Source organism: Perissodus microlepis, chromosome 9 (assembly GCF_051167445.1).
Source record: "Perissodus microlepis isolate ML-2025 ecotype Zambia chromosome 9, ASM5116744v1, whole genome shotgun sequence".
Classification (NCBI taxonomy): domain Eukaryota; kingdom Metazoa; phylum Chordata; class Actinopteri; order Cichliformes; family Cichlidae; genus Perissodus; species Perissodus microlepis.
Window position 1 is genome coordinate 18155807 of NC_140469.1, and position 23474 is coordinate 18179280.

General features: G+C 41.8%; 2 protein-coding genes across 3 annotated transcripts; one reads left to right on the plus strand and one right to left on the minus strand.

Annotated features, from left to right (window-relative positions):
- Positions 1-928: 928 nt before the first annotated feature.
- zic1 (zic family member 1 (odd-paired homolog, Drosophila)) lies at positions 929-4454 on the minus strand. The gene is made up of 3 exons (XM_084939409.1): positions 3180-4454; positions 2562-2725; positions 929-2072 (listed from the first exon to the last, which is right to left on the minus strand). Exons 1-3 carry the CDS (start codon positions 4138-4140, stop codon positions 1875-1877), a joined length of 1323 nt encoding a protein of 440 aa, XP_084795535.1. The 5' UTR covers positions 4141-4454; the 3' UTR covers positions 929-1874.
- Positions 4455-5795: 1341 nt separating this feature from the next.
- Positions 5796-12858, plus strand: zic4 (zic family member 4). Of its 2 annotated transcripts, XM_084939408.1 has the most exons (3): positions 5796-8624; positions 8733-9353; positions 11409-12858. In XM_084939408.1, exons 1-3 carry the CDS (start codon positions 8198-8200, stop codon positions 11846-11848), a joined length of 1488 nt encoding a protein of 495 aa, XP_084795534.1. In that variant the 5' UTR covers positions 5796-8197; the 3' UTR covers positions 11849-12858. The 2 variants fall into 2 exon arrangements, with proteins under 2 accessions (XP_084795534.1, XP_084795533.1); XM_084939407.1 differs by having other exon boundaries at positions 5798-9353.
- Positions 12859-23474: the final 10616 nt, after the last annotated feature.

Consider the following 23474-nt stretch of genomic DNA (forward strand, 5'->3'; position numbering starts at 1 on the left):
GGGAGTCGTTTTTAGTTTTTTTTTTATTTTAGTTTTATTTATTTCTTTTTTGCCGCTATAGACGAACATGCACGAGCACACGCACGCGTTTCCTCTGCTGCTATGTGTACATTTTTTTTTCTTTTGGGACGTTAAATTTGCTGTGTGGCTCTTTTCGGGCATGTGCGACAAGCCTTTACGAGGGTGCAGACTGACAGATCGTGGCTCCGTGCACACACTGCCAGTGTTAACCATGATCAGTGGCGGCTGCTGATGTGATCTCTGCCTAATGGGGCGGTCAAGCAAGCTGCAGCCAGGAACAATGAGGGGCCAGACTAATACACCAACTCTCCCTAAATCTATGAAATCCGACAAAACGCAGGAAAGAAAAATTAGATTGGAAAATTAGATTCCCGAACAATTAAGTAAGGCAAGAGGGGGGAAAAAAATCCGGTTTTACACCGAGGAACAACCGCCGTGATTAATCGATTTAATTTGCACATTACTGGAGGGCAAAGTGTTGGATGTTAATTTTGGATAAACAGAAGATGCAGACTGGGGAGTGAATTTACTTATTATCGACTGGCAGGAAAAGTTGTGACAGCGTGTTTAAAACACGGCAAACCTTTAAGTTCAGAATGAGCTGGTGCCTCACACACGTATATATATCTATATACACACACAAACACACACGCGCGCCTACTGCAAAAGCACCCCCACACATACACACACACACACACATATACGCACACACATAAAGAGTTAAAATTATTTGTGCAACTAACCATGCAATTATTCTTCCATCGGAACTGTACTAAATGGATTATCGTGGTGGAAAAAAAGGGGTCTGTTTTGGTGATGCATCCTATAAAAAGAACCCATTAGTTTAACACAGCACTCATGTTGAGATCAACCTCAAACACTAATGAAACCAATAACCTCCAACGCATTGCATTCTTGTATTTTTTTAATCCTTTAATATAGTACGAAATGTATCCAAACATTTTTTTTGTTGTTTTTGTAAACTAAATTTTACATACGAGCGCATTTCTCCATAAATACCGATCATTTCTAACATGTTACCGGTCCTTTACATGCGGATAAATATGGAAAATTGAGCTACTTACATAATACTTCCTTTCAGACAAAGCAATTGACAGAGATTTTATAATTATCACTACATAAACAGATTGACACGGAATTTCAGGCTTTCACTACACGATTTATCGACATGACATTAAATAACAACAATGATACTGTGCTACTCAAACTGGACCTTGGACGAAAATGTTGCACTGAATAGGCTACAAAAGCACATTAATACTAAGAGTCGGTTAAGTCGACGTGTAGACTGTAGTAATACTGAATAATTCACATTTGGTACACAACTATAACATTCTTTTCAATGAAGTCTATTCATCGCAGTATTCTTAAAACCATCTCATTTTTCCATATATCTAGGGACCACATTTTTCACAAATTCCCTTAAACTGTGATAGAACTATTTACAAAATAAAATATTACATTTTTTTTTCAACTTGGTGAAATCCTTATGTACAAAAATTCAGGCCTCTACCCGCAGATAGCATGCTTTTTGAGATCTCTCTCTTCTTCCTTTTTTTTTTGAGCAGTCTCTCAGTAAAAATAAAGACTCAAAGAAATATTTAGGGGGGAAAAGTTTAAGTAGGTGGCTGTCCTTGCCTCCTTTATGTCCATGCATTCTCTTTCACTGACATTAAGGCAGCCTTTTATTGATCGTTTGGGCCTCCCGTGTTTTTTTCAGTCCTCGTTTCACTGGCTGACTTGATAAAGTCTTTGATTCCAAGCAGTTTTATTTATTTCTTTATTTCTGCAGTCTTTTTTCCCCTTGCTTTCTTTTTCTTTTTCAAAAATATTTACACGTACCATTCATTGAAATTTGACGACAGCGTGCTGTGGCTGGTTGTGTGGTGTACTGCTGAGGCTGCTGGTGATATGGAGCTGCTGCTCTGGTTCTCTGTGGACGGTGATACTATGGTGGGAGGTGTCGACGACTCGTACCCTGAACTGGCCGCTGGAGATGGCTGCGATCCTGCATTGTTGGATTCGTGGACCTGCGAGTAATGAGAAACGTGTTTTGAGAATCGTGGTGCACCGTGGGGGTTTTTGTTTTCGTTTTTGTTTTTGATCAAACACAGAACATAAGAACCTCATCAAAACAAATTAAAAGTCCTAATCTGACTGTTGGGGGGACATGTGCAGAATTCTAAAAAACACAAAAAAGAAACAAAAAAAGCATACCCAAAACATAATTATTCCCATTAAGATCTTAATCTGATTTGTCGGTTAAAGAAAGAAAGTGTCAAGACAAATTAACTTGTGTTTCTGTTACTACATTGAAGGGAAAAAAAGGAGGGGGGGAAAAACTGGGACATCCTGTTAGAATAAAATCATACAAATAAAGAAATATTTTGTATCCTGGTTTCCAGTCACACAAAGCAGAAAGCAGCAAAAAAAAACAGTCTGTGAATTGCACTTGCACACAGATAAACATTGCAGGAATACAAAAAATACAATAATAATAATAATAAAACGGGTTTTACCTTCATGTGTTTTCGGAGGGAGCTGGGATGTGTGTATGACTTGTCACACATTTTGCAGAGATAGGGCTTGTCCGATGTGTGGACGTGCATGTGTTTCTTGCGGTCACTGCTGTTTGCAAACCGCCTGTCGCAGCCTTCAAACTCACATTTAAAAGGCTTCTCACCTAAACGAAGCAAGAAAAATAACAATATAGTGTTTGACACCGATGGGGCTTTAACATTATTATTACACATTTTTATTTTGACTTTACATATTTGAAGATGTAAAACAGTAACCAGAGTAAAGATATTTTTTTAATAGTCATTTGGATTGGATTGCCTTGCAATAATTATCTACTGTAAATACATTTTGAATCAGCTCATTTAGATGTGCATAAATAATATCAATTTGAATTAAAATATTATTTTAAATGTAATATAAAATAGAAAATCTGGGGAAGCAAAAAGAAAAGCCTATAAAATATTTTCTGTCGACAGCTGCACTGAGTCAAATGTCAGTGAAGATACTGCAGCTGCCTTATAAATAATAATCCTGATTGCATGCATATTTTGGATGAGGCATTCTCAGCACTGATTTTGGCACTAAGAAAAAAAACGGTCAATCTGTGCGGATCTTACCGGTGTGAGTCCTTTTGTGTATTTTTAGATTTTCCGATCGAGCAAATACTTTGCCACAGCCGGGGAACGGACACGGAAAGGGCTTTTCACCGGTGTGTACTCTGATATGATTTACAAGTTTGTATTTGGCTTTGAATGGCTTTCCTTCTCTGGAGCAGTCCTCCCAGAAGCAAATGTGGTTCGTCTGCTCTGGTCCTCCCACATGCTCCACCGTTAGATGGGTCACAAGCTCGTGCATCGTGCTAAAAGTTTTGTTGCACGACTTTTTGGGATTCGTCAGCTGCTCCGGTTCGATCCACTTGCAGATAAGCTCTTGTTTGATCGGCTGCCTCATGTATCGAAAGAAGGCCCCTGCTCCGTGATGTGCAGCCATATTCATGTTCATGGGGCCATAGCCGTGCAGCTGGGTTGACGCATAGTGGTCAGACCTGGGGCTCGTAACGTGGCCATACTGGTCGGCCCGTCCGTACATGTCCCCCGAGAAGCCCAGCCGCATCTGGCTGTTGACCACGTTGGAAGAGGCATGGCTTGCTGCTTGCTCGTGGAGCCCTGGGAAGAGCAGGTGCCCGGCTGCATCTGAGTGTCCATGTGGCCCTGCGAAACTTCCGGAGGCAAACAGACTGTGCTGCGCCCCGGTGGCATCCCCAAAACCCCGATTTCTGAAGAGAAAGTCCCTGGTGGAGTTGAAAGCCGCCGTGGAGTAAGAGCCAACGTGGGTCGGGTGGTGATGGTGTCCCAAGGCAGCTGCTGCGTAGCCGGGCGCCTGGGAAGAAAACGCCGTCTGTCCGGAGCCAATATCGTGGGAGCTGTGGTTTATTTTGAAGGCGCCCATCCCATCTGCGAACGGATTTATCCCCAACGCTACTTCTCTCTCTGTGACTTCGCCTGTTGAGTGATGCCGTGAGGAGCCGAAAGTAGTGACTCCTATGGTGGGATACTGCGGTCCTGCGTCCAGGAGCATCTTCAGTCTAGACTCGCTGAGACGACTGAGAGCAGAAATCAAAAAACCACGCGCAGATATTCTTCCTCCCCTCTCTGTATCTCTTGGACCTCTACACTGAGCAAACTCTCAAATCCACCGAATTTCTGTTTACTTTTTAAGACGCGAGGAATCCCCCTATACCGCTCATCCGATGCACACGCAAAATCGTGTATACATGCAATATTGTCTTTTGCGGTTTATCTTCCTGTGGCGCAACTTTCACCTCCTCAGTCAGGCGGTGAGCTCTAGACTGATAGTCGCAATCATTCCTGCAGATAAATGAATTGAAAAGACAACACAGTCCAGCCCTGATGAATGGGAGAGGAGGGGGGTAGTCACGTGGCTCCGGAGCTTCTCGTTCATTGGCGGAGCCCCTTTCCCCCCAATAACATCCACTCACCAAATAACAATCCACGGTGCAGGGCCCTCACTTCTATTGGCCTCTTTGCATCATCAATCCCAGATATTGTGAGAATGCTGACTGTGAATTTGGTTAAAGGGCTGAATAACAGCAAAACAAAAGTTGGGAAACACAAGACAACAATTGGCCTCGTAGAAAGTAAGTCGAAGCCCGTTTTGCAGCCACGGAGTGCAGAAGGGTTACAAACCAAACGTTGCCTTTGTTGCCATGGCCATCAGATTACCAAGCACGCCCTTTTTTTGTTTGTGTAATTGGTAACGTTTTGTACAGTTAAGCGCTCAGGCTGACAGATGCGTCAATCTGTTTGTCTTCTTTCAATGATTATTATCTGACACTTCTCTTATTTATTGCATGTGGGACAGCATTCAGGAGATCATGAAACCTGACAGAGTTCTAACCTGGACCCGTCATCACGTGTGCCAGGTACAGGTATAGAGAGACACGGTTTAGGTGTGTTTCATTCGGAAAACTTAGGGGAACCGCTATTTGAAGTTCATTTGGGGTCATCACTCTCTCGAAAGGCAGGGGATTATCACTTTATCTGTTTCACTTCAAATGAGTCCATACAACGTTTTGTTTTCTTCCTCCTGTGCGCACTCCGAGTTTTGTAGCACTGTTTCACTTCAACACTGTGTTTCGGCGTCCACTGAAGCGCACACCAGTGGAACATCTGTGCTTTGGATTTCCACATCATGCTCACCAGCACCCCGCGTTCACAAAGGTTACCTTGAATATATAGGCCAGTAGTTAACTTGGATCTACAACTATACCTAATGTATCCATCACGGTTTGGCTGAGCTTGCGCGACTCACTCTAATTTTTTTTTTTTTTTTTAGCAGACCAGCAATGCATAACCTGTGTGTAAAACGTTGTGGGTTGTCGAAGTTATCAAGTGGGATTTGCGGCGCTCTCTGCAGGAACCTCCGGCTGCTAGAGTTCAAAGCCACACGCACAGACGTGCCATACAAACCATTAAAATATCTTCTTGGCTACTAGACTGGCTTCTACAAGCCATTCTCCTAGTCAGCCTTAGGAGACCAAGGAAAGAGAGGAAGTTTTGTTGTTCTCAACTTAACAAGTAGAACTACGACTTGATCCGACCTTTTTTTTCCTTTTAGGTGTCCCCATATTCTGCTATACAAAATTTTGGAGGGATATTTCAACAGGTGGGAAACGGTAAGAATGACATATCATTGATAAGCTGAGAGTATTGTATACAAAATTGAAACATGCAAAGATAAATTAGAGTTGTTGCAGTAGTACATGACATTGCAACGCACTCAAAGTTCCCCGTGTGCCTCAAAATGAATTGAACATATTTAGTTTTAATGCGCAAAAGCTATAGGCTATCCTAATGAAACGCCCAATAATCGGCTATGATACTACATGTGCAGAATTGAAATTGTTAGCAGAAGCTATTTGAGGGTTTAAAGTGAAAGCCAAAGGAGCAAATGCGACGTTTTATGAGACCTCGCTGCATTATTCAGCTTTTTGGTTTGGGATCTCGTACAGCTGCCTAGCTTACTTGTCTCCAAGAGTGAGTGAGTGCATGCACAACTTGGACCAGAAATAGCACTTCAAAGTTTTGCATTACGCTGGTGCTGTGATGCCTCTGAAGGCTGCAGCTGTGAGCCTCATGAGCCACATGCGTAAAGGCCATTTAATAAACATCTTTTGGATCCGTCACGTCTCAAAATATTGACTCAGTTTCTAATGTGCTGGATATGACGCTGTCAACAAAGGTTTTGACAAGTCAATCCGTAGAAATAACCTAGAGTAATACAGGTTTGCAACTGATTTTCTCTTATCAAAAAATGGTAGCTGATTAAAAGTCACTTAATATTCGGTTAATTGCTTTATTTTAATTACTACATCTAAGAATGATGAATTCAGTCACCCCTAAACACAAGTTCAGATTGTGTGCACTTGTTTTTCTCATTAACGGAAATGCTGACGAGCGACTCTGAAAATAATTTGGGGTTTTAGACTTGACTCTACAAATTACGAACCACGTAGAAGACAAACAGCACCTATTAAAACACCTCGTATCTGACATCAGATTGACCACTACTTTATGGATTTCACAAAGTCACAGTCATCTTTTTTTCCTGCAAACAGAGATGATAAAACTTCAGTCAAAAATGAGCCGCACATGTCGAATTGGTGTATATAACGCATACTCCCAAAATGTAAAAAACAAATAAGGAAAAGTCAAAGTAATGGCAGCGTCACAAGAGAAAAAAAATCTAATACAACTTCCACAGTTATGATATTGCAAGACAATTATTGCAGTGTCGGCATGCAAGATTGTTTCACCGAAAAAGTCAACCATGCTGAAAATTATAGTCCGTGTGAAGCTATATAAACAAATTAGTCAGCATTGTAATAACTAACCATTTGATTTCTTTTAGTCTGCTGACGGTTTAAAAAAGACAAAGTCCGTGTAGAAAAAAATACCCATCTTAGTGGAGGATAATTTATAAAACCGCACGGCGTTTTGTTACGATTTGTAGCTATTACTGTCTTTCTGTTAAGCATTCAAACAAAGATAGAAAAATAATCACGGTTAGTTTTATCCTTTGCAGGATAAGCTTGTATCGGTACTTACAGTGGGCTACAGAAACGATTTATTTTGAACTTAAGTCTGCGACGGCACCACCTTCTGTGACCCTCATCTGCTGCCGTCCTGGGTCTAAAGCAAAATTACCCCGGATCATAACAACAGGTCCCGTCCATTACATTTTTTTCCTCGGGACAATGGCCGCAGCTCGCCCTATTCACACATCCTACTCACACGGATCCCACCAGACAGAGCACGGAGTCAGCTCTGTAGTATGCGCTGAGGGCAAACGGCTGGATATGTAAATATGTGCATTTATCAAAGCGCATATTAATGGTATGTACTCCGGACTATTTAAAACTACCACGTGGAGTTGTCCTTTGCACAAGTTTTTCTCCGCTGACATCGATCGTTTACGTGCGTAAACTTACGCGTAATTTGTGCGTAAAGTTGCCATTGATACGCTGCAGTGCAAAATAAAGATATCACTGCATTATTTATGATCCTTACAACTTTTACAGCGACAATACGTACACTCTTCGCGGAGCAGTCTGTTTTGTAAGGACATAATCAAAGTGGGGAAATTGCTATTTCATAGCCTCACAGCCTTTGTGAGCCGCAACAAAAGAGAGGCGACTGTATATCGGGATCAACTTTTTAGGACTTTTATTGTACAATAACCTTTGCATAACAACTATTCCTTTTTTTCCTGAGCGTTGCCCGAGGCACTGCGCATGCGCGGTAGCTGTTCGCTGTCACTAAGACATTTTTCTTCACGTTGGAAACTGTCACTGGTGACGTCAATCACAGAGCTCTGACCAATTAGAGCGCAGGGTGATTGTTTAGCTCCACGGGCTGCAGCGCCTACCATGAATCTCTATTCAGTATCAAAGCGTCCTGCTGCTGCCTCTCAACCGAATGGGATTCCATGTAGTCTGCAGATAGACTTAACTTTATAAAGTTTTTTTTCTTTATTTTTTCATTGCGATTAAAATATATTTGTCATCATCATTATTATTTTGCCTGCTGTCAAGTTATTCTAAAATTAGGAAGTAATGAGCGTGGATGCTTTGGGAAGCCCCGTGATGGACCCTACGTTTTCCAAACGGAACACGGCGCTGAGATTAGTTGACTTGGCAGGGGCTCACCACCATCACCATCATCACCACCATACCCCTCAGAGCGTGACAGGCTTCCCGGGGTTCAGCAGCCATCCACACTCAATGGCTCACTCGCACCCTGGGGAGATTACTGCGGAACCCCGCCTGGGGCCGAGTCCATTCGGGCCAGAACACATGGGGCACTCCGCGGCCCTCAAAATCAGCCCAGCCCATCATTATCCCCACCACCATCACCACCACCACAATCATCATATGGCAGGCCACAGTGAAGTGGTCTCCAGTCAAACGGGAGCTTTTGGCCCGGTTCAGGCGACATCGGTCCCCTATTCTATGTCTCACACGGCCCAGGCTTTATCTGCAGGTAGGGATTTCCTCATCCGGAGAGATCTGACAGCTCAAGCCATGCCAGTACTGACTGACCAGACTGCTGGTTCAGCCTCTCACCACGGAATGTTTGTCTCAACAACAGGTAGCTATCCCGGACACTATGGTCATCACCCTGACGCTGGGAACCATACCCTCTTCTCCGGACTCCACCACGAGCAGCCTTCTAGCGGATCACCGGGTGGCCAAACACTGAATGGACAAATAAGGTTAGGACTACCTGGAGAAATGTATGTTAGGTCTGATCACTTGAGTCAAGTGGCAGGCTCCAGGGCTGATCCGTTCTCTGCCTCGCCTTTGCATGGCTACGGTGGTTTGAATCTGAACATGAATCTTAGCGCTCATCACCACCACGGAGCCGGTGCCTTTTTCCGCTACATGAGGCAGCCGATAAAGCAAGAGCTGATTTGCAAGTGGCTGGAGCCGGAGCACTCGCCGAAGAAACTTTGCTCGAAAACTTACAGCACCATGCACGAACTCGTAACGCATGTGACGGTAGAGCACGTTGGAGGACCAGAGCAAGCGAACCATATATGTTTTTGGGAAGAGTGTCCCAGGGAAGGCAAACCGTTTAAAGCAAAATACAAACTTGTAAATCACATTCGAGTGCACACCGGGGAGAAACCGTTTCCGTGTCCGTTCCCTGGTTGTGGGAAAGTGTTCGCAAGATCCGAAAATCTAAAGATTCACAAAAGGACGCACACAGGTCAGTGGCTTAATATTCATAGAAGGAAATGCTGTGATTGTTGGAAATGCACTGTAAATCGTAAAATAGAGCTATCAAGTCGCATCTTGAAATTCAGCTGCGGGGTTTGCACGCTTTCTACTTGCAAGTGAAGTGATATTTTTTTTGTGGATAATTTTCCATTATTTATTTATTTATTGTAATTTAATTTTACGCAACTTTACGCATTAGAATGCACTTTCATGACCTGTGGCAATTAATCAGTCCGCGCTGCTGCTCGATAGCCTATACAGCAGGACGCAACAGCTACTGGCCACCTGTTTGTTATGAGTTGCATCAGTGCTCGCAAGTTTCACAAAGGTTGGGTTTGGGGATTATGGTACAGCTCGCTCAGGCGTCTGACGATTCAACCTCTTGTTTACACCACAGCACAAAGGACTGAGGCCCACGTCAGGTCCTGTTTAGTTCAGTGCATGTCCTGCCAGACATGACTGGCAGCAAAGCTGGAAAGGTGCATCTTCACTTTTAGCAACTGATATAATGGTTATGATGATGATGATGATGATGTGGAGATGATGTTTTTATTTTTGCCTTGGCCACCCACTTCATCTGTTATTAGTATTATTTTTAGTAGTAATATTATTATTATTGTGTTTCATTTGTTGTCGCTGTTATTTCAAAATCATGTAAGCTACGTGTAGCTGTGTGTTTCATCAATCTGAAAGTAACCGGTTCATACAGAAAACGTGCTTTTTGGACGATTAAGCCTTTGTACCCTTTAGCTCAAGCAACAAGTTTACAAGTGGAGACGGCTGAAACAGTTTACTAACAGGCAGGTTTGCACAGCTGACTGACTACCTGCATAATGATGGGTGTGCATGCAATGCAGCTTAAAGCATCTCTGATTTAACTACAAAAACAAATACTGGTGCAACATGGCTGCTTGCCACCCAGTGACGTGCTGTGGAACTAGGAGGGAAAAGAGGCCTGACAATGTCGAGTCAGACTTGTAAATTAATACAATTACTTTTGCCCTTCTTTTTTTATCGGTGGCTACATGGCAATATCCCTCTGTTTCATTTCTGCACCCTATGTATTATTCATATAATTTGCTCACATTACCTAAGTACAAATCTGCTAAATTATTTCTGTGTGTTGACTCCCAAGGGGCCTGGTCCTTGGTATCATGTTTAAAACCTATCCGAAAGTGTAGTTATGACTGGGGCTGCCCCTGGGGTCTGCTCCTCGACGGTTTCTTGTACTACACTAATATCCTTGATTGGCTCTCTCAACCCAACAGCTGAAGGTCAAATTGATATTCAGCCCGCAAGTGTAATTAGACAGAGGCAATTACATATTCTCAAAAGCTTTAATCGGGGGAGAAAAATCAGCAGTGGATGATTTCCGTGTAATTTATTCAGATTGTCTTTTTTTTTTTGCCTTGTCATAATCAGGTAGAAATACTTGTTATTAAAACGCAAAATTAGAGCCAGTCCACAACCGTTTGCAGGATTCAAATTACACACAGACTGCGTTATCGCACAGTAGGTGAAGCCTGGCGGTGGCAGTGCTTTGATTCATCATTATTTTGAGCCGGTATTACAGGCCTGCTACGTCTGTGCTCGTAGCTTGTCTGTTTTGACTGATGTCTTGATGGATGCATACACCAGGTATAGACGCAGGACAGTAGGGGTTCAGCCCTCATGTTTACACCAGACTGGGAGCTGTCCAGGCGGGCAAACTTTTGTTTTCATAGTGCAAGTGGGAGGAGGGGGGTGTAAATGCCCAAAATAAAATCAAATGGAATTATAAAAATAAACATGAAATAATAAAAGCTGGCACACTTTTACATCTTTTTGGCTCTATTCATACAGTTCATAGTTCATTTTCAGCTCGTGCTCTCATATGTTACACTTAACCAGGTTGTTTGTGTATTTCATATAAAAGTGAAGACATGTAGGGGAAAAAATGTATGTTAATGAAAAGGCAGCTTAGTGCCGCAGGGTGAGTATCACGTGTTCACATTTGAACTCTTTCATTCGCTTATTTGTGTTTTATCTTGTCTCACAAAAACAGGTGAGAAACCCTTCAAATGTGAATTTGACGGCTGCGACAGACGCTTCGCCAACAGCAGTGACCGGAAAAAGCACTCGCACGTCCACACCAGCGATAAGCCCTACAACTGCAAAGTGAGAGGCTGCGATAAGTCCTACACACACCCCAGCTCCCTGAGGAAACACATGAAGGTGCACTGCAAGTCCCCTCCGCCTAGTTCGGGCTATGAGTCGTCCACTCCCTCCCTGGTCTCCCCTTCCTCAGACTTGGGCCGGGAACCAGGCGGCTCCTCGGTGTTGTCAGAGCCGGTGGGAGCCTCCCAGCCCGCGAATTTAAGCGAGTGGTACGTCTGTCACAGCTCAGGTGCCAGCGGCGCCCAAACACCACCCAGCGGGCACTCTACACCCGACCCCGCAGACGAACCACCTTACAGAAACCCAGAACCGAGGGACGCTTTTTAACCCGGCTCAAGCTCACACACACACACACACACACACACACACACACACACACACACACACACACACACACACACACACACACACACACACCGCAGAGACAGAAACACATTTCCACAAGCTTAACAATTAAAAACGCGGTTTGGCTTTGGTGCCCATGTGCCTGTTTAGGACCACTGGTACCCTTTTTTGGAAGGGGGGGGGGGGGGGGAGTGAAGGGGATGAGCCACAAAACAGAAATCCAGAATCAAGAGACGCATTTTAACCACATCGGAAGGAAAATGTGCTAACCTTGAAGACGTGCTAATTTCCAGGCATATAAAAAGAATATATTTTCAAACATCACTTGTTCAGAGCGGTTGGCTCGGTGCCTACACGCCCTGACGGCCCACAGGTCCACTTACGGAGAGAGTCTTGTAAATCTGTTAGACAATGTGGTACATTATTGTAGGCTTAGGCATGTTGGTGTAAAATTATTATTATTATTATATTTTTTTTTGTAAATGAGTTTGAACTTCGATATGTTTTTATTTATTTTTCAATCTAACATTGAAGGATTTTGTATTACCGAACCAAAGTGCATGTTTGAATTAGAACAACAACAGCGACAGAGACAAAAAGGGAAAAAAAAATGTACATTTGTAAATTTTTGTAAGTTTCGATGTGTTGATGTTGATAGTTTTGTAAGGATCTGTCTTCGGAGCAGTTTCTTACCGAATACTGCGGCTATTTGTACAAAAACATTTTATGTTTACATCTTACGTCCCCTCCCAAACATTTGTGCAGAGGGTCAGTAATTAAGCTGTTTCATATGCCTGCAGTATTTGATATACGACCGTGAAATTATAAATGTTTTTATCAAAGTGGGCATTTTGTGATTTTTGTTTTTTGTATCATTGTTGTCTTTTTTTTTTTCTTTTGAATATCTGAAATCCAGCGGCACTCAAAATGCGTACCGAATTGCCTTGTAATTTGTGAGTATTTTGAATAAATCTTGTATGACAAAAGTTAAATCCCTGAGCTATTCGGGTTCATAGAATTTATCAGGTCTCTTGATAAAGATCACTTTTGTTTTGTTTGTTTGTTTGTTTTTGGTCACTTAACACGCCTTTATATTATAAAAGAGATTATATATTATTAATATATTTTCTTAAACAATCTGTTGCTGCATAGCTTGAAGGTCAGCTCCACTAACATATCCCACGTTCATGCCTGCTGTTCGGATTCAAAACGTCTTTTAAATTCCGAAGTAATAATCAAACGAAAAATCATCTCGGAAAAAAATGCAGTTATAATTTCTTTTAATTTTAAAGTTTTTTTCCCTCGGTGAAAGGGGCGGTCTAAAATGTGCTACACTTGTGTTAAATCTCACTTACTCCGCTGAGCTGTGGTATGATGCAGACGTGGGGTAGAGTTTGATGAAAGGCTACAATATTCGGATCCAGACTTCAAAGAGCATTTCGCACAAAGAGCCATTTTTTCACGACGGTGAATCCTCATGGTGAATTAAGATTTCTATAGCAATAGCCAAGTCAAACTCAAATGATATGGGGCCAAGTCCGTGGACTCAAAAGCCTGCTCTAAATAATGTAATATTTGCTTCCCATGGGGTAGGAAACGGTAATCTATGTCCTTTATACTGCAGACTGGGGCAGTATAAAGAAGAGAAATATATTCTTTTGCTCCGGGCCTACTTTACGACAATCAAAGGAGAAGCCGCTAAAAAACAGTTGTCCCACACCATAATAGACTTGCACTTTAGGGCCTAACCGCTCAATGGATAAAATGTAACCATAATCATATTTTAGACTCTACACACAAAATACATAAAACTATAGGAGAGAGTCTGTCTTTTAATGATAACCGTTTCAATAGTAGACAAGTAAATTAATTATTTCAGACTTTGCAGAAAGCGCCATTTTTTCCCAGACAGAAATCTTTTCCAACGTTATAATTAAAAAGTGAAAATTTGCAGTTAACTAAAAGCTTGAAGACCTTTGCTGTAGTGGGAAAACTTCAGGCTGAGGAGTAAATTTTTTACTCTGGCCCTCACTGAGGCAGAAGTGGGTGGAAAGCGCACACAGCTACAACTCTCTCTCTCTCTCTCCCTCAGCGTTTCCAGGGTTTGGTTAAGTTCATGACAGTTTGCTCTGTGATAGAGGCTCAACTGAAAGCAAAGAAAACTAACACTAATAGAATAAGATGATGGTGATGCCTCTGTTTTTTAGCACCAGGTCTAATAAGTGCAGGGGGGGTGAAAGGAAGGAAGAAAAAGAAAAAACAAGATAGTTGGATCTCAATTGAAAAAGAGAGTCTTTGAAGTGGAAGTTAATATCAGAGGGATTCTTTTTAGGTTGTCTGAACGACGTTGATGACACGGAAAGCCTTTTGTCACCGATTTGTTGGGCTCCTCTCTATTGGGCCTTCTAAAGCTTTTTAGTTCCAGCCGTCAAAATGGACAAGAAACTGAGTCGCGTAAAAAAAAAAAAACCGTGTTCCATTTAAGGCAGAAAGCGAACGACGAGCAACATTTTTTTTAAAGTTGTTTGATTAGAAAATGAGTAAGGAGAGGGCGGGTTATAAACACGAGGTCCGTGTCTCGGCTACATGTGGCCAGTTTTGCGTTTTTAAGCCATTTTTCTCTTTTCTGAATTCGATCTTCACTGCGGACAAAGATGAAAGAGTGTGTGTGGGGGGGGGAGGGGGGGTGTACGTGGATTAATTTCAATTAAAAATAAGACCGTGGCCAAGTGTTGAGGGACTGTGCAGGTCTGCAGTTTTGGTAACCTTCACGCGGACTAATTTATGACGTTGACCAAATAGAAACATCCTGTGCTTTGTCGGAAACTGAGCGGGCGTGTGCGGGGTTTGGTTGCAAAGCAGCTTGGATCCAAAGAGTGCTAACCGGCGTGCATGTAGCTACCATAGCAGAGATAAAATATGAAGACTGTTTGCTTTTACTATATATACTTAAAAAAAAAAAAAAAAAAAAAGTTAAATTCCCGGTGTGCAGATACTTGATACCAGAGGCAGTCAATACAGTAAGAGCTCTTTAACAACCGATCACGTTGGACTCACTCATCCAGCCTTCAGCTGAGTGACAACCTCTGATCTGACACCATCTCTAGGGTCAAGAATCGAGAACAGGTGTGTGTGTGCGTGGATGGGGTGGGGTAGGTTGGGGGAGGGGGGGTACAAAGGGGACAGAGAGAGAGAGAAGGAGGGAGAAGCAACACTGCACGACTGCTGAAGAAGCAAAACAGGAAACTGTTGGCGACGCTGGAGTTCAACAGGAAATACATATTCGCGTTAATTGCAGAAGGGACAATTAAAAAGAAAGGAAGGGGGGAGTGGAGGTCGAGCTTCCAAATCGCTACAAAAAAACAGGGAAAATGAATCTATTTCATTTCTTCCAAGTCCCTCTCACTATCACGGCTGCATCCTGAGGCTCATTTGAGTGTGAAATATTATTTCTTTGTAAAATAATGGAGGCGGTAATCCTACTTCCGGAAACTGTCCGGCATTATTGAACAAAGCCCCTTTAATAGGGGGATTAGCAGTCTTGGAGTAAAAGGCTCACTAACCCCCTCCTCTCCTCCTCCTCATCCACACCACCCTCATCACTCCCCCTTTCCTCCACGCCCACCTCACGCCTGAGCTCCACCATCAGCACCTCCAACACCAACCAGGTCATAATTATCAGGAATGAAGAGGCTGAAATTGGCATGGAAAAAAAAAGAAAAAAAAGAAAGACAGACAGAGAGACAGGTGCAATAGACCAACCAGAAACAGACCGGAAAAGCTGGACAGAGTTGTTATAATAAGGCTGCCAGTGTGGACACACTGATTTAAGAAAAAAAAAAAAGGTGTTTTGATTTCATTATTTACTACAGTAAATATATTTATATTTGAGCTGTCAAAATGGCAACTTAAATGACAGAAAGAAAATCCCGCCAAATTTTACTCTTTTATTATTGTTTTATAATATTATAATAGGAATATTCCACCGCTTTTTCCTCGCAAAGGAGTATTACACTTTATTTCTTGGACTTTGATCAAGTGTGGAGAAGGGAGGTCAAAAGGCAAACTATGCACACCCACAAGTTAACTACAACCATAAAGCCTGTCATGAATATTGAATATTTTATTCCGATACCGTCCAAGGTTAGTTTTCCGAGGGGATTTACAAGATCACGTGACCGTGATATATAGGCTACCATGAGCTTCCGTCATAAAGATTTATGACGGCCTTTAAAGCTAAATTAACTGTATTCCGCATATAAAGAGGTGAGCAAGCAGAGCCGAGGCAGGTTTAAGGCTACACCCCTGCGGCAGCTTTTGTATATAGCAGGCAAACTGAACATAAGTCACAAGAACCTGAAGAAGAGAAAGAAAATTTGTGCCAATAAGACCTTATAGACCGCCCTCTTCCCCCCACCCGCTCCACATCTCAACTCTCTCCCCAGGTTTTGGGATTACCGTCATCCACAGATTTCAGGGAACTAAGTTATTTTACTTCCCTAGATGAGTGGGGCTCCCTCCAATGAGAATCAGCCCCCTAGTAGCCTATAGGCCCGAACACGGATTTCTAACAACCTCCACATTATATGGCAGAATGTGCCACATACTTCACACCTGCACTCTGAATAGCAGCTCCCATTCAATGTATGATACGCCTGTTGGCCTTGGACTCAATGCAGCTGCACGAATGAATCAGCGACCCGCTTGTTTGGTCTCTTTTGATGTGAGATCTTCTCTCATTTGATCTTGCAATCTGAACCAGAGACTATTAGCACGCGAGAGCTATGATGACTCGTATTGTTAATGCGCTTTCGATATATGCGTGCAAACTTGTTGCTATATCGCGAGCAGCAATTTGAGATATGGCGTTATTGTAGGACTTTGTGCACTTACTTTGAGTGCGTGGAAGAGGAAGGGGGAAAAATAGTGAGAATTAAGTGAAACCTTGTTTTTCTTCCTTTTTTCTTTTTTCTTTTTTTTTCAAACACATAATAAAACAACTCTTTAACAGGATTACACGCGTACACGGATCATGTTATGAAGTAATTTCACTTCTTTTCCAGTAAGTAAATATTAGGTGTTCAGCAACTGCACAGTCACGTATCTAAACTGTGCAGCACATTTGCAAGCTTCACTGTCATAAAAGAGGGCCATGCATCATGCTGTATAAGTGATTAGGAATTTGAAGACTTACCCTTTGGCGAATAAATCGACCTGGCATACATGCGGCAATTTATCATATTTCGAATGCATTTTCCTCTGTTGATCTTTGTGTGTGAGCCAAATGTTTGATTTTATTTTATTTTTTTTTGTCACATATTAGTGTCATGGCGAACAAGTGTGTTAGGTTTAGTGTAAATTAAATATAAAATGAAAACGCACACCCACCCACTCCCCCCACACACCAACAAACAAATAACGCTATAAACACAAAAGGGTTATTCCTCAACTTTTGGGAAGCTCCTGCTCTGAACAAAAGCGATTCCCAACTCCAGAAGTTAAGATAGCCAGTGCTGCAGAAATAACAATAAAATAACGATTTTTTTTTCCTGCCACTGCGCTGGAATTGGTTCACAAACAAGGAAATGGGCCGTTTTAGGACAAAAAAAAAACCCTCCTACTGATTTAGCCAAAGCCATAATGGCAAAAGTGCGTTTATACACTCGATAAAAAAAGATAGTATATCATCATATATCAAAATAACACAGAGTATTAGGAGATGCAAATGCTGCCAGTATTATGAATCATTGGTTTATCTGCACTATTTCACACGTCAGATGGGAAATATGTTCCAAACAGACAAGCAAATGCACAGTTTGAGAAGAAACATAATGCATGTGATCACTCTAGCAGTATCGAAGACTTTGGGTCATTTCGCCATCTCCCGCAGGAAAGACATTATGCCTCTCATATTTACATACTCTTTAATATTTGTCAAACATTCATAAATTACACACTAATGAAATGTTCGACGGTCCTTGGAGATCAAGCTAATGAAGACATAGACTTTTTGTGCTTTTGACACATCTTTGTTACGTTTAATACCATTCTCGCTATCACGCTCTATTAACTATTATTATACTTATGTCAGGCCACCGCTGACACGTTACGACACCAGGATCACCTGCTGTAGGTGGGCACGCCGTGGGATACAAATGACCTCCATCTAGAACGCCAGTTGGCTGTTTAAAAGTATTAAATTCACGAGAGATCTTTTTTAACTGCCTTCTAAAAGTTTAAAAATGCTGCGAGCCTCACATTGCGTAAAAATTTACAAAAACACTATAACAGTGTTATATTTATAATATTTCAAAAATAGTAGAAATAACAAGTGTTTGTTTCCTTCTTGCTTTAAGAAATCAATGCGCTTTGCAATGCATGGTTTGTTACAAAAAAAAAGAAAGGGTTGTTTTTTTTGCAGTGTGCGCAGCTTGTATGACCACTACGACGTCAAGAGGCACTTGGAGGACTGAACCTGTGAAACGAAGAAAGAGAAACACTGAAAGAGGAGGTGGAAAGGCGGGGGAGATATTAATTAAGGAAGAGTGTTGCTCCATGTAGAGTTCATTTCCGCTCTGGCCAAGCCTTCATTTATTCATTCGTTCGTACTATTATTGTTCCCCATCTTTTTTCCTATGACCCAACCTTTGCTAACGCCCCCCATCTGCACACGGTAATAAATAAATAAATAAATAAATAAATAAATAAATAAATGATAAAACTACGCTAATCTACGCGATGTACGAGCTTAAAATACGTTGAAATGCACTGAATGGGGAGGTATTGTCAGCACAACAATGTAGATCCTTGGAGACGTGTTTATTTGACAGAGCAAATCCCCAGCGTGTCAAGGTTGTCATATTCCCCTCAATGTCCAATGCAAATGCCGCGGCATAATCAGATGCAGCAGCATGACGCGTTTATTACTTTGTCAATCATTTTGATACGACAGTATAGTGAAACAAAGCGAGCCCACGTCCGGTAATAGAATTAAAGAAAAAAAAACCTTTCAGCGACAGTTTGACGCGTAAAACCGGACCAAAGTCCTTCTCACAGAGGTCAGCGGAGCTTTATCAATCCGCAGAAACTTACTGCGTCATCCATGACAGCAATAATGCTAATAATAATAATAACAACAACAATAATAATTTTGTTTGCATGAACTATTTTTGTGCAACTTTGTGATTTAAAGGCACTTGATTCTGCCCGCAGAAACACAAAGCACGACTTCTTTTCTTATATTATTATTCGTACTTAAGCTCAAAGGACGCTGTGTCAGGCTTATCCTCCATGTTCGTGAGTTAATTCATCAAAAGAAAAAAAAGTTTCAATAAGATTTTTTTTTCTTCTTAGTTTCAATAATAAACCCACCACTGCGACATTCTTCGAGCCTTAGCTATCTCCATATACTGGTTTGTGTATGTGTAGCCTAGGAAACTACGCAGACCAGACCAGAACCAAGCCCAAAAAGATTTTTTCCGGCCATTTTTTTTTTTTTTTTTTTTTTACATATACACACACACACTTTCAACAAGGTTTGAATATGACCCTGTTGTTTCAAAAATGGACTACGTAAGCATAAACGGGCCAGGAGCAGATGAGGTAAGTGGCGTTTTCCCTCACGTTCTGGCACCGTCTATAGTAAAGAAACGCACATGCGTGAATCATATGTAAGAGTGTGTTAAGAGCTGTCAGGAAATCAACCCTTGAGTCCTTACCCGACGTTAAGGCTGTCTAATTTCTAGCCATAATTAACTTTATGCTCAAAATCAATTGTTTCCTGTACACAGCCAGGGTCCAGGACTGCAAGCAGTGAGAGGCCTATTTGAGCATGTGAGAAAGCAGGAAGCAGCCCTACCTGCCACTCATTAAGCCCACAAAAACTCAATACAAAGAGGGGGGAAGAAGGATTAGACCTGCTCGTTATACCTGCCGCGCAATTAACACTACTTATTCTTCTAATCCCTCTGTTCTAGAAATAATTGAACTTGCAGGAAAAACAGCCACGACCAAAAATCCAAGTTGTTTTTTATGTCGCCCAATATTATTATTATTAGTATTATTATTAGTATTATTATTAGTATTAGTATTATATAGATTTATCTTATCTTGCTATCTCATTTCTTTCTGATTTGTGGTTTCCTCTCTTCTCTTCTTATTATCATCTAAATCAGGTGTAGAATCAGCATCTTCCTCCTCCTCCATAAGGCGGATAATCACATGCCCCCCTTTAGAAACGGAGGTAGCTGCAACTTCTTTGTCCCCGTTGTGTTGTAGGTGAATCGGAGCACACTTGAACTGAAAGAGGACTTGACCTTTGCCTTTATGTTTTCCCCAATGTTTGTCTAAATCACAATTGTCTTTTGTGAGCGGACATGCGCAGCCGTGACACGTCCTATTGAGCGGATGGGTGCTCGCAGTCGCACAAAAGCGGAGAGGACTTCAGTGGCTCGTAGGTGTTTGTAAACTTTTTGTACTGGAAAAAAATGGTGGGGGGAAAAGGAAGGAAAATCTTGGGTTTCTTCAAAAAAAAAAAAAAAAAAAAAAGGAAGAAGAAGAAGAAGAAGTGACACCGGTGAAAACTGTTACAATGCACCGAGGATGCACGAATAGACCATAGGTGATTAATTTCTCGCTCGTGTCTGCTGTAAACACGTTTAAAACGCATTTAGGGACCCCTGTGAAGCGTCTACGCGCACGTGCTTCATATCGCAGGAGGGATAAACTTGTTACCATTCATGTCACCGCATAGGTCTACCTACATCTCTGCTGGATGGACATACGGGTCAGTGAAGCTCTCAGAGGTGGGATTCCTCTAGGTCCCTGTCATTTTTCTTCCCGTGACTTAGCTGTAAACAAACACTGGTTTACATGCAACTTTACAGGGGTCGATTACGCCCAGGCTACGATTTACAAGTGGCACTAGTTAGAAATATAATTTAAAAACTGCATTTTCATTAATCCGTATAAAATGAGCTGTTTTATTATTATTATTGTTACCATCATTCAGTTTTAACCGCTGATTATTTTTTATAATTTGGCAATGCAAAAAAATCCAATACAATGTAACGGAACTGTTTTCAACTTTCTTTAGTCCGCAAACGCAACACCAAACGCGCGCATATGTTTAGAGCAATATTTTTGGAGGGGTTGTTTTGTGTGTGTTGGGGGGGGAGAGACTTTTGGAGATCGCGGGATCGATCCAAAAACAAATGTGGGTCAAGATGTTTCCGACAAAAACAAACAAACAAACAAAAAACCCAAAACAAGAGAAAAAACAGGCGCACAGACATATGTATCATCGCTAAAAGAAATTATTTCGACGCTTTCAGATCCCCAACAACACCCACCCACTAACAGCACAGTGGTTCTGACCCTCCTTCTAACGGGCTTTTGACACGTTGTAACACTCTAGTTGTCACTTTTCACAGTATCTTTATTTCTATGTGCAGCTCTGTTGCAGTTACTCTCGCCACTCAGTAAACCGCGGGACAGTTGCTTGGGAGTGATAGAAATACTAACGGAGTCTGTAAACGACCGCTGTTTATGGCAGAGGGGACATGAATGCGTCGCTCTCAGCCTATAGGGGAGCAAGAATGTGTTCATTTATCACGAGTGGCAGGGTGTGAGATGACATGGACAACCGAGACAGCAGAACACCCCCCCCCCCTTACTTTTTTCTTCTTTATCATAAACCTACATAAAGCTGCATTCAGTGACTCGGGGGTGATGATTGCACTGCTGTGCTGGAGATACTGCCTTTTTTGGGGGGAGAGGGAAGGGGCGTAGGTTTGTGATACATATATTTATATGATAAAAAAATAATCTATTTTAAGTATATGGGCAGGAAATTTTTCTCACCTTTATGATTTGAAGGTGTACACTGCACATGAATTGAGTTCAAGTTTTAGTTAGAATTATGGAGCAGATAATGGATGACAAGTAAAAACAAAACGCGCTTAGATATCGTCTTATTCTTCTTGAATGTAAAACCAAGATTTAGTTATAATCAAATACAGTCCCTGACTTTAAAAGAATAAACATGTACAGTTGGCCAACGGCAACCGCAGAACATCTTACTCCTATTTTTCTATTTCCGGGGTATGCTCTGTTGCTCAACTACGTCCCCACTGTAATCAACCTGGAGTCTAATGAGGGTACAGTTACATTTGAACTTTTAGCTAATGAGCTGATGGGGTTTTGAAACTGGATGTATCAAATTATCTGATGTGCTACCTTTCTGCCACTAATGCAAAACCCTCAAAAGGTGAAGTTCGAATATTTTTGGCACCAGTAAACTGTTACTAATACATACATTGCTTCGGCTCTACAAGAGCAGCCAATAACACATTTCTGGGTACCACCTTTTGCACCCTTTACGGCATACACTTCTACGTCTTCTTAGTGTTGCTCAGAGGTGACGATCAGAGGGTGAAAACAAGGATTACCCACTTGACTGTGTCAAATGTTAAGGCTCTCACGAGACTTGCAGAATATCATAATTAATGTTTATGGCAGATTTGAAATGTAGACTCCGGCGGCCTTCGGGGCACAAAGGGAATGTGTGGAATTTCATATGCTTACAATTTAGTCTGCAGAAAGACCTGCAAATTGAGTTACTGCACGTGTCCCACAGGTTCTCGGTAATATCTAACTCTATTTTCGCACTTTGCATTAGTGTGACATAACCCCTTAAAAAAACAAGACGTGGAAAGAAAGGGGTCATGTTGTTGCACTCAGTAGTAAGCTTACTGTAAACATAGACTATTACGGTTGTGCGGTGGTATAATTTTTGCGCGTGAAATACACATCGTGTTTTTAAAAAGAAATACACTTCTTGTTGTGGGATGACAGTGGGAGGAGTCTTTGAAAATGCGTTATTTATTCTTTATATATTTATGCTTTTTCAAAGGTGCAGATGGGGGAGGGGGAAAGCCCCTCTCTATCATCTTCTTCTCTCCATAACTTTGTTCCTTTCGGTCTGCAGATCAAAGGCCTCCAAAATTGGTGTCCCGAAGATGTACATTGTTGAGATGACAGGGGGACAATGCAGAGAGAAAGCGTGGTCTATCAGACATGTCAGCACGCAGAAAGGAGAAGGGGGGGAGAGGCTGAGAAAGGCCTGGGTGTCTATTTAATACCCCAACTGGAGGAATTTGAAGCTTTTAGCTTGGGCCAAGTCGTTTTCTCTTCTGTATTCTTTAGCAAGGATCTATGATGCCGATCTAGGGGAGATGATTGCTAAACATGGCGACAACATAGCACTATGTAAAGAAATAAATCAAAATATGATATTGTGACGGCGAATTTATTATTTTTGTTGAGAGGGGCGATTAGTATTTGAAATGTATTCCTTAAAAAGAAAAGACCTCAAAATCTAGTGCGCGTTTGTTGGAGATTTTTGGCTCACTAAGCCGTCCTAATAAATTCAGGAACTTTGCCATGAGCGTTAAACTGTATTAAAAGTGGGGCTAAAAGGAGGGACAAGTCAAATCTGACACTGAATGTAAGGGACTCAGAGAGAGACCTGTCTTTGCGTCTCCACTTTGGAGCGTCTCGGCGTTACAACCTGCTGCTCCAACAAAGACTTTAATAGTTGAAAAGCATC